Below are 13,700 nucleotides of genomic sequence, written 5' to 3'. Positions count from 1 at the left end.
CATATTCCCATAAACTTCCATTTTCTTTAGTAGTTCATTAGAAGTATATGAAGGGACAGTTATTTGCCTTTGGACTCAACCTAGGTTGTTAGGAAAGAGGAAAAAAATGTTGGCATGCAGTTGTTTCTGTTTATTTTCTGAAAAGCAATCAGTCTAGACTAATCAGTTGATATTTTTACATCATCTTATAATTGCAGTACAAAAGTTGTTTTAAAGTTCATAGTCTGCAAATATTACTAAAATTTCAAGATATGTGGTTAGTTATTTAGTGTCAAAATTGCGTTGTTTTTCTGTGCAACTTTCTCTGTCTGTAAGCAGAAATATTTTTTTTCTACAAGTACACTAATATTCCTCTATGCTTTCATTTATTTCAGCCTTGAAGATAACAATTATGCACTAGAAGCAGAACCTGCTAAATTGGGAAGCAGAGATATTAGAGATGATACATCAAGGGAAAGCCACATTTCAGAGTTACCAGTTTCAAATATTAGAAGCAAGGAAACAGAATGTGTAGAAACTACAGAATCAAAGGTATCACTATTTTTTAATGTAGTTTGTCTCAAGATCTTGCCCTTGATCCTTAAAAGTGGTTTGTAAATCAAAGCCATTTTTTGATTGTTTTTGTGATGTTTTCAACCATCAAGAGGAAAACAACCAACAGGCCTAAGAAAATCAACAAAATTGGAATACTGTAATTTCTTGTGGGCTTAATGGGCAGTCCATTAACCTTAATGTATTCAGAGAGTATACTGTGCATGCCTGACTTACCTCATAGGCAGTTTAAACAGCTGAACAGTTTAATTGTTCAAAAGTGAATGACTGCAATATGAGATGAATAGCTAGGCCTTGGAGCATGATTTTGCTGGCATATGCTTACTGGTGTGATGTTGGAAACTGATTTGAATGAAACACACATTGGGCTGTTTGTGCTGCTCCATGAATGATCTGGATGATGGAGCAGAGTGTAACCTTGCCAAGTTTACAGATTAGGCAGATCTAGAAGGAATTGCCTCCTAAGGACAGAGACACCCAAAAGTTATACTGGCCTCCAGAGGGACCTGGAGAGGCTGGAGAAGTGGGCTGACGGGAACCTCAGGAAGTTCAGCATGGATGATGCATAGAGATGCAAAGTCCTGCACCAAGGGAGGAACAGCCCCAGGCAACAGCGCATGCTGCAAGCCACCCAGCTGGAAAGCAGCTTTGCAGAAAAGAACCCGGCTGTCCTGGTGGTCTCTGAGTTGAACATGAACCAGGAAAGTGCTGTGGCTGCACAAACAGCGAACGGTGACCTGGGCTGCAGCAGGAGAATTGTTGCCAGCAGGCCAGGGGAGGTGAACCTTGCCCCTTGTTCAGCGCTGGTGAAGCCACACCTGGAAGACTGACCAGTTCTGGGTTCCTTGGTTGGAGAGACCTGGACACACTGGAGACAGCCCCCCTGAAAGGGTCACACGGATGGTAAAGGGCAGGAAGCATCTCTCCTAAGACAAAAAGCTGAAGGAGCAGGAACTGTTCAACCTGGAGAGAAGGCTCAGGGGGAGCCTTCTCTGAAGGATCTGAAGAGATTCCTCTTCAACAGTTCCACAAAAACCCAAGGGGAGGGTGCAAACAGGACAGAGCCAGGCTCTTTCCAGGGGTGCCCAGTGACAGGACAAGAGACAATGGGCAAACAGTGCAAGACAGAAGGTTCCTTCTGAGCAGCAGGAAAATCCTTTTTCACTGTGTGGATTACCAAGCACTGGCACAGGCTGCCCAGAGAGATGGTGGAGCTGTGGAGTCTCTGTCCTTGGCAAGATTGAGAAGCTGTCTGGACACAGTATTGGGCAACCAGCTCCAAGCACCTTGATGTATTGGTTTTGCATGGCCTGGTTTTGGTAACAACAGGCTAGAGAGGGGACTTCTGTGAGAAGCTGCTGGAAGCTTCGTCCATACCCAGCAGAGCCAATTCCTGACTCCAAAGATGGACATGCCACTGGCCAGGCCTGGGCCAATTAGAAATGATGGTAACACCTCTGTGATAACATATTTATTGAAAACAAAAACAGATTGCAGAGCTGTAATTGCAACCAGAGAAGAGCAGAGAGAGAACATGTGAGAAAAACAACTGCAGACATCCAGGTCAGTGAAGAAGGAGGGGCGGGAGCTGCTCCAAGCACTGGAGTTGAAATTCCCTTGCAGCCCGTGGTGCAGCCCATTGTGAAGCAGCTGTGCCCCTGCAGCCCCTGGGGATTCACAGGGATGCAGAAATCTCTCTGCACCCCATGGAGCATACTGGAGCAGGTGGATGCCTGGAGGAGGCTGTGACTGTGGAGAGAGGGGCCCTGCCCCCAGGCTGGAGCAGCCTGTCCTTGGAGGACTGCGCCCCATGGAAGAGTGACCCACGCCACAGCAGTCTGAGGGGGACTGGTGCCAATGAGATGGAGCCATGTCAAAAGCTCATGGAGAACTGTCTCCCATGGGAGGGACGCCCAGGTGCAGTAGGAGAGCAACTCTCTCCCTGGGCAGTGGGAGCAACCTCAGATGATGAACAGACCATAACCCCTGTTCTCTGTTTTATTGCACTGCTGGGGTAGAGGGTAGAGCTAGAAGGAGGGAGGGGTGGGGGGAAGGTATTCTTTTACTTCTCATTATCATGCTCTGATTTTGTTTGTAATAAATTCATTTTTGTATTTCTAAGTTGAGCCTGTTTTGCCTCTGATGGTATTTAGTGAGTGATCTCTCTCCTGATCCTTATCTCCAGCCGTGAACCCTGCCTTAAATTTTCTCTTGTCAGTCCAGCTGCAGAGAGGAGTGAGTGAGCAGTTTTGGTGGGTACCTGGCATCTGACCCAGGTTGACCCACTACACTTGATCAGGGGGATTGGACTGGAGGACCTCTAGCAGAGCCTTCCATTCTCAACCACAGCGGCAATCATGTTTCTGTTTTTTGTTACATTACAGTAGAAGATCATCTAAGTTTATTGTTTCTTTTCTACAACATTTCTCCCTCAGACTGAAGATACAGCTCACTCACAAGAAATAGATGGAAAGCAGAGTGCATCAGAATGTGGTTCATACTCTGAAATCATGTAAGTAGAATTTTTACTTTGCAGTGGCACTTGAACTAAACTTGTAGCTACTCAATTTGAATATAATTCCAATTGACCATAGCAGGTTGAACCAGTCAGGAGATCGTGATTACTTGTTTTCCATATTCAGTGAAGCTTTTTGGTAGAAATTTTGATTACTCAATAGCAGTGCATTAGCTAAGATCTAAATGGTAGATAGGAACAGGGAGAAAGACTTAGCTAAACTTCAAGAAAAAAGCCCTAGCCTTTCTACAGCCAGCAAGAGCAAGAGAATGATGAAATTCTGCCACGTTGTGGGTAAAGCTTGGCTGTGGAATTAAATTTTTGTTTTTTTTAATAGAAGGGCCTCACTGAATTCATCGACATTCATATTTGTCCATCAGAGTTTATTAGCTGTACACATCATGTATATGGTGTATTTCTTCTTTCCTATTTGGAAACTTCCTCTTCATAAGTTGGTGGAAGCTTCTAAGATGGAAAATACTCCAAAATGTCTCTGTCTTATCTGTACTCCTTTATGAAGTTAATTTTGGTGACTTTTTCTTATACTGAGAAATCATATTTGAAGTAGTCTGTGCCTAAGGTTTCCATTTTTGCATGATCATCAACTTCTTATTTCATGATACAGTTTTCTAAAGGTGATTTAGAGATGGGGTACTAGTTAATGCTGAGTCGGTTTTCATACTTCTATCTTCCCCTTTCTGAAGGGCAGCTCACTCCTATGATAAAGACTGTCAAAGCTTTATTTGTCCTGTTCTAGGGAGAATATAAGAAAAGGTAGTAGTTCCCAATCTGAAGATTATTGATAAGATGTAGGGCTGTGTAAATTTGTGAATCCCAGGACAAGCCATTGCAGTGGCTAAAGACAAAGAGAGTGATGTATGTACCCCATTCTTCAGTAAGATGTAGATGCTGGCAATAGGACAAGGTATTTGAAAAAAGTTTGGTTTTCCATGACTGAGATAGTTTTGAAAGGGGATGGGGGGATAGGAGAGGCAGATGCAAAACATTGTATATAGGGCAGATTTATATTGTTTCTATATAAAATTAATCACACTGACATGTATTGTGAATCCCAAGGAGAAAAAAAATATTGCTATTTATTTAACAGCAGGAAATATTTCCTTAAAGTATTTTGAAGTATATTCCACTGAAAGCCAGCAACTTAAGGTTTATTTGATGCTCTTTTCATAACTTTGTAGCATGTCTTTTAATATCAGAAAGATGCAGTGGGGTTTTTTTTCTGTTTATTGTCTTTCTGCATGCAATGTCTTGACCCATGCAGTCTATGATGCTCTTGAAGTACATCGTAAGGCATATAAGACTTTAAGTTTCTCTTTGGTAATAATGTATACCACCTTTCTTTATATCTTAAGGAAGACTGAAAAGTCAGCAGATAGAAGGCGTTTGCAAAGACCTAAACCCAATTTAGTAAGATCATCTGGAAGGACGGAGACAGCAACACAAGACAAAACAGGAGCCAGAACTACTTCTCCAACCCTTGCAAATGCAGGTGAAAAGGTCAGACAGAGGAATGTTACTTAGTATGTTGTTCTTGATGCTGTATCTATTTTGCTCAATGTGGGCCAGTGACAGAAATAACATTTTGGGAACTGCTACTGTGATACCTGCACGCTTGTCAAAGAGTAATATTCCTTGCCTCAATTTCAGTGTTCTGAAGAAGAGAGTAGAAGAAACAAAAATGAAGTCACAGAAGTGGATAACAGGGATTTGGATACTGCATCTCAGTAAGTATTGAGATCACTTTTCCAGTCTCCTGGGATGAACTGACTGTAACTGTTCATTTATTCCATATAGTTCTCATTGATAAAGATAGCAATAATTGTGAAGCTTTAATGTAAATTTCAAAACTGACTTTAGCATTTTTTGGATGAGGTGGTATTAAGGTAGTCGGTATATACTTATTTTCTGGAAAATTGATGAAAGCATTGGAGTACCAACAATGCCTGTAATTTGAGAGGGGGAGAGTGATAACTATGGCTTTGCTTTCCTGCCAGTCTCAGTTATCAGGTAATGACTCTGCTTCTGGTGCTTGGAGAAGCAGCTGTGATATGCAATCTAGTTAAATTCCTCACCCGTGTGACAAATTAATTTCTTTTTAATATATAGATAAATTGAGTTTTCATGCATTGTAAGACTAAATAAAGCTTGTTTCTTATGTGAAGGAACTTGCATAAGTTTGGGCAAATCTTTCTGAAGACAATAAAATTCAAGTAAAGAAATCTGTGCAAGACAGTATGGTATTGATAGGCTTAAATATTATGGCGTAAATGATACTATTGTGGATCCTTTGTGCAGAGAACCTGAAAAAACTGCAATTACAAACACAATAGTTAGAGGATATCGACACAGATTTAAACCTAACATTACAAGAGCATCTGGAAGGAAAGAAGAGCCTGAAAAAGATGAAGGAAATGATAAAATATCCCATCTACAGCCTAAGGAGGAAACTGAGAAGGTATTTAATATAGTAACGTAACTGAAAACAATAAGCTACTGGATAGAACAGTAATGTTATCTTTTTTTCTTTACTTTTTTTGCTCCTGAGTATGAACAGGAATTAGCCACTTACTTAACCTGCTTTCAGTGGTAGTGTGGTATTGCTTAGTAGCCTCAGCTATGGTGAGAGGTTGTTACACATACAGTAGATACCAATAGTCTTTCATGTCCTGCCGCAAATACAACTTCAGGTGCTTGCTGTAGTTTTTACTGCCCCTCTCTGACTACGAAATTTGTCCTGTAATTGTTTGTGTGTCATAAGCAATCTATTTTGTCTCCTCTTATGAACAGTTACTTGGTCAGTTAGGTGATGCTGAACTTTATGAATAAGATAAGACAGTTCATGTTATAATATTCTGTTTTTATTTAGAATAATGACCAAGGTAATAGATCTGATGATACCAGTGAAGATACTGCAGAAAAAGATGACAAAGTCATGGAGACAATGTCACAGTAAGTATGAGAAAAATAAGAAGATAAGCACTGCTGTCCTGCAATTTACCATTCTTGTCACTTCCGGTAGTATTTTGTAGTGTGGTAATTATAGATGTTTTTGAAGAAACTTCTGAACTACAGAAATTGAGGACAAAATAGGAATCTTTATTAATTTATAAACATACATAAAGCATTTTCATTTTTAAAGTTGTGCTCTTAAATTATAAGTTAGTCATGGTAAATGTGAAAAAGATGAAAATTTAGTCCCTCAAAAACTAAAACAAGCCTTAGCTACTCATTTTTAATACTAAAATGCATCCATTTCAGTGGTTGAGTATTTAAATAGGAGTAAGTGTTCTTAAAGTGTAGTTAAGTGTTTGTTAGGTGTCAAATAAGAGGAAGGAAAAAATTCAGTATGTGGGGATTGTAATGCACGTAATTTATTAAGTGTTGCATTTTTCTTCAGTGAAGTGGCAGCTGTAGTGTAAAAGGAATAATATGTTTTATAGAAGAGATTGTAAAAGATAAAAACTGAAAAAAGTCAACTTTCCCCCAAACACTCCTCCACCGAAAAAAAAAAAAATCCCCAGTCCAAGCTAAGCCAAGATCAGAAATAAAAATCCAAAACTTCAAGCTTGTCTTTTAAAGTAAGATAGTTGAAGAGGACCGATGGAGATAAACTGGGTGTGGTAATCTGCCAGAAAAACATTTTCCGTTATTTCTTTCATTAACCTGCTCTGTGACTTGATGCTCAGTGTAAAAAGTTGTAGAAGAATCTGACTGTTCTAGTAATGCACTACTGATATTTTTACATTAGTAAGATAAAAAACTTATTTATATATTTTATGAATTAACTAAAGAAAAATTCTTAATATTTGCATATTTTTAAACTCTTTATTAAATTAGGTCCATCTGCCTCTAGATTATATAGGCATACAAAGAGGTCCATTATGGATCAGAAAAAGGTCTCTCTGGTGTGATATCCTGTCACCATTGGGAAGAGGAAAATACCAGGGCAAACAAGTTTAAACTCTCAGTCCCTAGTAGATACACTTCCAATTTTATTCTTTCAGGAAGCTAGTAATACATTTTAGGTAAGTGTATGTTAATAACTATTTAAAAGAAAAGGGGAAAAAAGCATCTGTTCTCCAAGTCTCCTCCCACTTTCAGATGTGATGTGTGCTTCAGGGATCATATATGTTTTTCCAGGTCTAATGAAACAGCTGGTTTAAAAGAAGATAGCAAACAGATTATGTTGAATCAAACGCCTCTAAAAATAGGTAAAATACAGAGACCAAAACCAAATCTAGGAAGAACTGTTGCAAGGCAAAAAGAACTGATGGATGAAAAAGATCCTGAAGAGGAGACAACTGAAGTTGAAGAAGCAGAAAAAAGTATCACACACCATGGAGATGAAAACAATGATCCCTGCCTGAAAAGTGTAAGTTTCTTGAGCAACTGCTTTTGCACGCTGTTTTGTTGGGTCCTTAATGGAAGCCTTGGTAGACCTAGGTACATAGGTACATACCTATGTAGACCTAAGTACATACTACATAATTTGTAGGGATAGGCTTTGCTTGCTTTATTTATTATTTCAGAATAAACAAAATTTGTAGTCATAAAATTTTTGCACTTGGGTGCTGTTTTCCATAGTGTTAGGTTTAAGTGCAGTGAGCAACCAAGTACCGTCTCACTTGCTCACTGCTCCACCAGCAGTACTGGAGACAGAACTGGAGGGTAAAAGCTGGAAAACAGGAGCTGAGATAAATCCCTGAGTGCTGGATAACCCTGAGTAAGGTTTAGTAGGGAAAGCAGAAGCTACACTCACGTGCAGAACATAACCAGAAATTCTTCTACTACTTCCCATGAACAGGCAGGTGTTCAGTCACCTCCAGGAGAGATGGGCTTCATCACACGTAGTGGGAAGACAAAAGCTGTTTCCCTCACTTGGTATATTGAGTTGTCTTTCACCTCAGAAGGACGTGGAATATCCCTTTGGTCAGTTTGGGTTACCTGTCCTGACTGTGTCCCCTCCCATCCTTCCATGTCCCCCCAACTTCCTCTCCCGCTTGGCAATATGAAAAGCAGAAAAGGCTTTGGCTCTGTGTAAGCCCTGCTCAGCAATAATTAAAACGTGTCTGCATTATCAACCCTGTGTGCAGCATAAACCCAAACCACAGCCCCGTACTTAACACTGTGAAGAAAGATAACTCTGCCCTAGTCAAAACCAGCCTACATGGAAATGGAATATATCTGACTTGGTTGTATTGTAATACCAGATCTGAAAAGAGAAATGCAAAGAAAAAATGCCTCGGAAGATTAACCACTTAAAAGAGTAGTTGGATGACAAGAAGCAAGAGAAATCTTAGTATTTCTGTAGAAAATATTTAAACTTTCTCATATTTCTCTTGTTCTCCTAGAAGAGAGATTGAGTATTTCATCTTAACGGAGTGGAATTTTTATTCATTTTAGGATTTAACAGTTCATGAAGGCACTCAGCCATCCAGTGTGATGTTAGACGATGTTTCTGCAGATTCTGAGATGAACTCAAATACAAGACAGTGTTTCCAAGAGAAGTCCTCAGAAGCAGAAAGCAATGAAAGTGAAAAGAGACTGTCAGATGTCTCCAGACAAGTTTCAGATTATAGTACAGGGTAAGATTATTTCACTTCAGTTGAGAGAAGGGATGGTTTAAAGCTATCAGTATCACTAGATATTATACCATATTACATTTAACTGCAACATTACAAACAAGTTGTATATATATAAAAAGACATATTTAATCAAGACAATACTAGACTTCAAGTAACAAAACCCCAAGAGCTTGAAAGCATTAAGTTGATATGCTGATGGATGTTAATTTGATCTTTGGACTGTTGGCCTAATTTTCAAAAAAATGCACTTTTCTAATGTTCAGTCCCTGTGATTGTCTTCTCCGTGTTGGTCTACACAGTGCATCCTAGTGTGCTTGTATAGATCTTTGAGTACAGGGTCTGGTTTCCTATTACAGTGCCTCTTAAAAAAATGGTCAACCACAGATACTCTGTAAGTCTTCTGGGTAGCTTTAAACACTATTAGAGGAAGGTGTTTGTAAAATGTATGTATAACAGTAAAATGTCTCACCTTGTCTTCCAAGTCTGAAGTGGAAGTGGCAGTTAACTTCTTTGCTTACCTATTTATAAGATACAGAGGCCTTTAGTGATGATCACTGTGTTTTTATTGGATCTTTTTCTTGTCATTAGTGTTGCTGTTGGTCTGAGAGCTGTATACATGTATGCCATATTGTCCCATGCCTTTGATTGTTCTTTTGCTTTCAGGGAATCTCATCCTCAAAAGAAAGAGGAGAAAACTGTTGTATCATCAGCTTTGCCACTGAGGATGCAATTCCAGAGACCAAAGCTAAATTTAAGAACAACCAGTAGAAAGAAAGTTTTGGATGTCAATAGTAAAAGTGCATCACAGAAAGTTACCAACAAGGAAGAAATTTTGAAAGAGTGTGATAGTGAATGTAGCATCATCCTCCCTGACACAGATGTAAGGCTTTTGGTTTTTTTCCTTTAGTTATATTTGAGCTTTTGGTTTTGTGAAATGGAAGTACTGATGATTTAAAAAAATACAAAGTTAACTTTTTAAAACTATTTTTTCAAAAGCTTTAATTTTCTACTTTAAAATTTGTGTACTTTTCACTTGGTAAAAAGTGAGGAGAAGATGACTCACTTGATGAAGATGACGATATGATGAATCTCTTGTTACGTGTCAAGATGTCTTTTTGACCCAAAGTGGCATTATAGAGATGACAAGGAAGAAAGAAAAGGTATTAATAGAAGATGGCACAGATTTCAGGCTTTTTTGTCTAAAATAAAAAAGTGTATATTTGTCTTTGAAAGATTGGGAAATCATTAGTGAGCAGTTACAGTGGCGTTTGTAGGAGTGCAAAAAACATCTCTGAGTTTTTCAGAGAGTGGTGAGTACCAAACTTCATAGACATCATAAAGTCTCCTTTTGGTTTATTAGGTTTTTATATAACCAGTTTATATTAGGTTTTAATTATAACCAGTTTTTCTGGTTCTTGTGTTTCCATTTTTCAGAAAGTGGGAAAATGTGAAGTCCTAAATGCACTAGAATCCTTGGAAAAAGAGAAGTCACTTTGCTCTCAACAGGTTTCTGAGAGGCCATGTTTTAAGTCCCCAAAAACATTTTCAAGACCAGAGGATGGTGAACTGGAGTTCTGCCTACCTGAAATTAGCCAGGATGACATTTCTGCCACTATTGCAGTGTAAGGGCTTATCTACTTCTGATCCTCGACTATAACAATGAAAGAATTTTGCTAGGAAATCATTGTGCCAGTGGATTGCCTTCTGGCAAACATAGTCTAATGAAAATACTGCACAAAATTTCCATTCTCATAGTTTAACACCAGTGATACTACAATTTCAGTGGCTTCTATGCTAAGTATGCCATTAATGAGCATTCATTTTATAACAGTCTCATCATCTGAAAGACTGGATTCATTTCATGTAAGTTTGCTTATCAGAGAAACCATGTTAAAATTGCTTTGGTTTTATAGCAACAAGTAATCGGTAAGTTAATACCTTCAGTGAGTTAGTTAATTCTATTGTTGGAAGTATTTAGAAGACCAGTGCTTCAAATTTTTTGCTGGAACAAATTGTTGTTTATAATTTAAACTCAGCTGAACTTTTAGTTCACAAGATTTCTTGTCAAAACTCAGTGTTTTTTGCATGTAATACTAATGCACCTGTGTTTGTATTTGTAATATGCGTTTGTACTAAGTTTTGGATTATTTTTTCTCTCCTAACTTTGCACTGATGACACAAACAGTGCTCAAGAAGAACGTCAGTATGCACCTCTTGCACTTATTCAGCTGGCACAGAACAAGAGGTACAAGCCAAACTTGGTAAGAACTATTGGAAAGCAGGAGTTATCAGAAAATGAGAACAAGAAAAAGCCTGAAGCACAGCAAAGAGATGAGTTTGACAATACTGTCATGGTAAGCCTTAATAAGAGTAAGACTTTGCTGTGAAAGTTGGTATGAAGTGCATGTTCACTTTTATTAAGTGAAATGAAAACATTGAAGTTGCATTGCCTGAAGCTGAGACAATATATTAAATTTTAAAAATTTCCCAAACCCTAGTAAGCTGAGGTATTTTTGGTATGATATCAGTGAGGTCTACAGCTTGAAGTATTTTTTTTTTATAAAGGATCTGCTTTTGATTGAGTTGCAGGATAGGAAAAAATTATGCACATTTATGCAAACTCTAGAATAAAAATGCATAAGGATTACCTTTTTTTTCCTCATTTCATCTTTCCTTTTGGATTAATCAAGTCTGTGTTGAGCAATCTAGTATAATATCTCAAGTGATGGCAGAGGACAGCTATTTTTATGAAAAAAAAGGGTTTTTTAAAATTTTATAAGCTTTAACTGGCTTCATCACTACAGTACCCGATACTCCTCTGTTCGTACAAGTAAATGACAATGTGTATCCCCACAAACACTTTACTAGGGACTTGTGAGAGACTTGGAAATCCTGGGCAACCATTTACAGTGTGATGTGTTTTCTATAACTGTTTTGTGGGTTACACATGAACCATGTCATGGATATAGGGATATCTGCGTAGACTTGTCTTAAATTTGGAATACAGCTAAACTTTGCAAGAGTGACTGATGTTTTGGAGTGGTTATAGCTGGTTTTGTTCTTGAGAAGTAGTTGTGTCCTGCATTTGTCTCTCATCTCCTGTCAGTGCCACAGTTGACTCACCCACCCCTAGTCAAGATAGTTCCTTGTGGTTCGGTTTTGCCTGCTTTACACCTGTGGCCTGTGAACCATGCACATGCACATGTTCCTTACTGGACAAATCTGTACAACCAGAGCAGGTCCGATGCTCCTCTTTACTAGTCAAGCTGTCACAGGCCTGAAGTGGTGAAGGATATGTTTGCGGGGCTTCTTTGTGGAACTAGTGTGGCAAATAGAGATGTAAAGCTTAGTAGGCCGTCTGGATCTTGAGGTTATGTTATTGTGACTTGGGTTTGTCTGTGCTGCCCTCTGCAGTGTCCAGTTTTCAAAGGTTTTCCTTTTGCTGAAGTATCTTGTTTCCACAGTGCTTCATATATTCAGGAAATGATTGAACACTAAATAGACTGCTGTTTCCCATAACGCTCAGGTACACATAGTATTTAAGAACTTAACTCTGGGTATCCCAGGAGTATGAAAACTTCTGTTCATTTTGGCATTTAAATTGAATTGTAACATGATTCTTACCTTTATTCCAATTGGGAAAATAGCATAGTTTCTATTTTTGTCTATTAAATATACGTTTGTTTTGGAGGCTTACGTACTTTTTTTCTTCTTCATGCTTCTTTTACGGTAAATTAAAGAGTGAAAATGAAGCTGTATTGTGTGAAGCAGGTGTATTGAGCAAAGAGGAACAGGAACAGCAAGAGATGCCTCAGGTGCTCTCTATTTCTGAAACTTTATTGTCTGAACAAAGCAGGTGAGGTTTGAGTTTAGCAAAATAGCATTTGAAAAGTTTTTGTTTATGCATGAGACGTCTTTGCAAATGTAAATTCTTTTGTTCCTTGTCTTTTGTCTTGCTACAGTATTTCATTTTCAGTGGCTACTAACAGCTTCCTCCAGTGTTTTGAGAGCACATTTTTTTTCGCTGCACTCTGTCATTGTTTATATGGTACATACCTGATCTGTATGAGCTCACAGGTCTTCTTGACCAAGATGTTTTATTACTTGGTCTGTATTTGCTTAAGTAGCAATCACATATGTAAGATATGTAACAAGCAAATTTTGCAGTATGTCAGAGACTTGACTTTCATTCATCCATCCATGTGCTCTTCTATTTTACTACCACTGTTGTTAATATAAGATCTTAAGTGTGTGTTAGATTGCTGATACTTTGCTGTTGGTGTGGTTAACAACACAACTGGGTTTTTATGCTAAAAATGCCTTGAAAAAGACATTTTGTTATTTCTGCTTCAAGTTTGAGCATAAATGAGAAATGTATTTGAAAATATAATTTTATTAATCTTAAACAAAGCGGTCTGTTAGTCTCTTATGTAAGTGCTAAAGTGCAGAAGTGCTTTTTTTCTCTCCCAGCCAAAGTCAAGTGTTTCTTTTCTGATTTGTTTGTTTGCTTTAAATTCAGTAGTACTGAAAAATTTACCTCCCAAGAAGACAAGCTGAGTGCTCTGAAATCAGGAAAGCCCGTAAGGATTGAGTCTCCAAGAGCTAGACTAAACCTGGAAAGAACATTCAGCAAAAAAGGATTTCCAGTAGTACAAAAACTTACTGCCCCAGATGAAGAAGGAATGAATCAAGGAGAGCATCTGCCTTTGGCAGAAGAATCTGAAAACCTTCTCTCCTCAAAAGTGAGATTCTATTTCTGACTACACCTACTGATGCTTGGTTCCAAAGTAACTTTTTTAAGGCATCTAAATAAGCTGTTGCAAATTCATTTATTTATTTCAGCCCAGTAAGAATTCTTGTTCAGTATTTGCATGCTATTACAGGGTTTTCCAAAATCCTGCTAGGGACACATCTATAAGACATAAAAAGACTTCACTTCAATTTTGACATTTCAGTCATATTCATGAGATATGAATAGTTACCTGCATGCTGTATTTCTGTTGCTGGGTTTCTCCTGAGCTCCTTGG

The 13,700-nt window shown here is 38.3% G+C and overlaps 1 protein-coding gene across 6 annotated transcripts in view; it reads left to right on the top strand.

Annotated features, from left to right (window-relative positions):
* Positions 1–13,700, top strand: part of BDP1 (BDP1 general transcription factor IIIB subunit) — a 52,348-nt gene that overhangs the window by 13,854 nt on the left and 24,794 nt on the right. For 4 of the 6 annotated variants that reach the window (XM_030258471.4, XM_072922550.1, XM_030258469.4 and 1 more), the window contains exons 12-24: positions 375–531; positions 2,988–3,064; positions 4,441–4,585; positions 4,736–4,812; positions 5,384–5,543; positions 5,955–6,037; positions 7,229–7,460; positions 8,492–8,673; positions 9,337–9,553; positions 10,108–10,295; positions 10,859–11,027; positions 12,414–12,529; positions 13,193–13,415. In XM_030258471.4, the coding sequence (XP_030114331.1) occupies positions 375–531; positions 2,988–3,064; positions 4,441–4,585; positions 4,736–4,812; positions 5,384–5,543; positions 5,955–6,037; positions 7,229–7,460; positions 8,492–8,673; positions 9,337–9,553; positions 10,108–10,295; positions 10,859–11,027; positions 12,414–12,529; positions 13,193–13,415 (2,026 nt within the window). The remainder of the gene's footprint in view (positions 1–374; positions 532–2,987; positions 3,065–4,440; positions 4,586–4,735; positions 4,813–5,383; positions 5,544–5,954; positions 6,038–7,228; positions 7,461–8,491; positions 8,674–9,336; positions 9,554–10,107; positions 10,296–10,858; positions 11,028–12,413; positions 12,530–13,192; positions 13,416–13,700) is intronic. The other 2 variants (XM_072922552.1, XM_030258470.4) reach the window with 1 other exon arrangement.

This window comes from Taeniopygia guttata, chromosome Z (genome assembly GCF_048771995.1).
Source record: "Taeniopygia guttata chromosome Z, bTaeGut7.mat, whole genome shotgun sequence".
NCBI classification, from domain to species: domain Eukaryota; kingdom Metazoa; phylum Chordata; class Aves; order Passeriformes; family Estrildidae; genus Taeniopygia; species Taeniopygia guttata.
The sequence above is the reverse complement of the archived record's forward strand: the minus strand, read 5'-3'. Positions and strand labels throughout refer to the sequence as shown.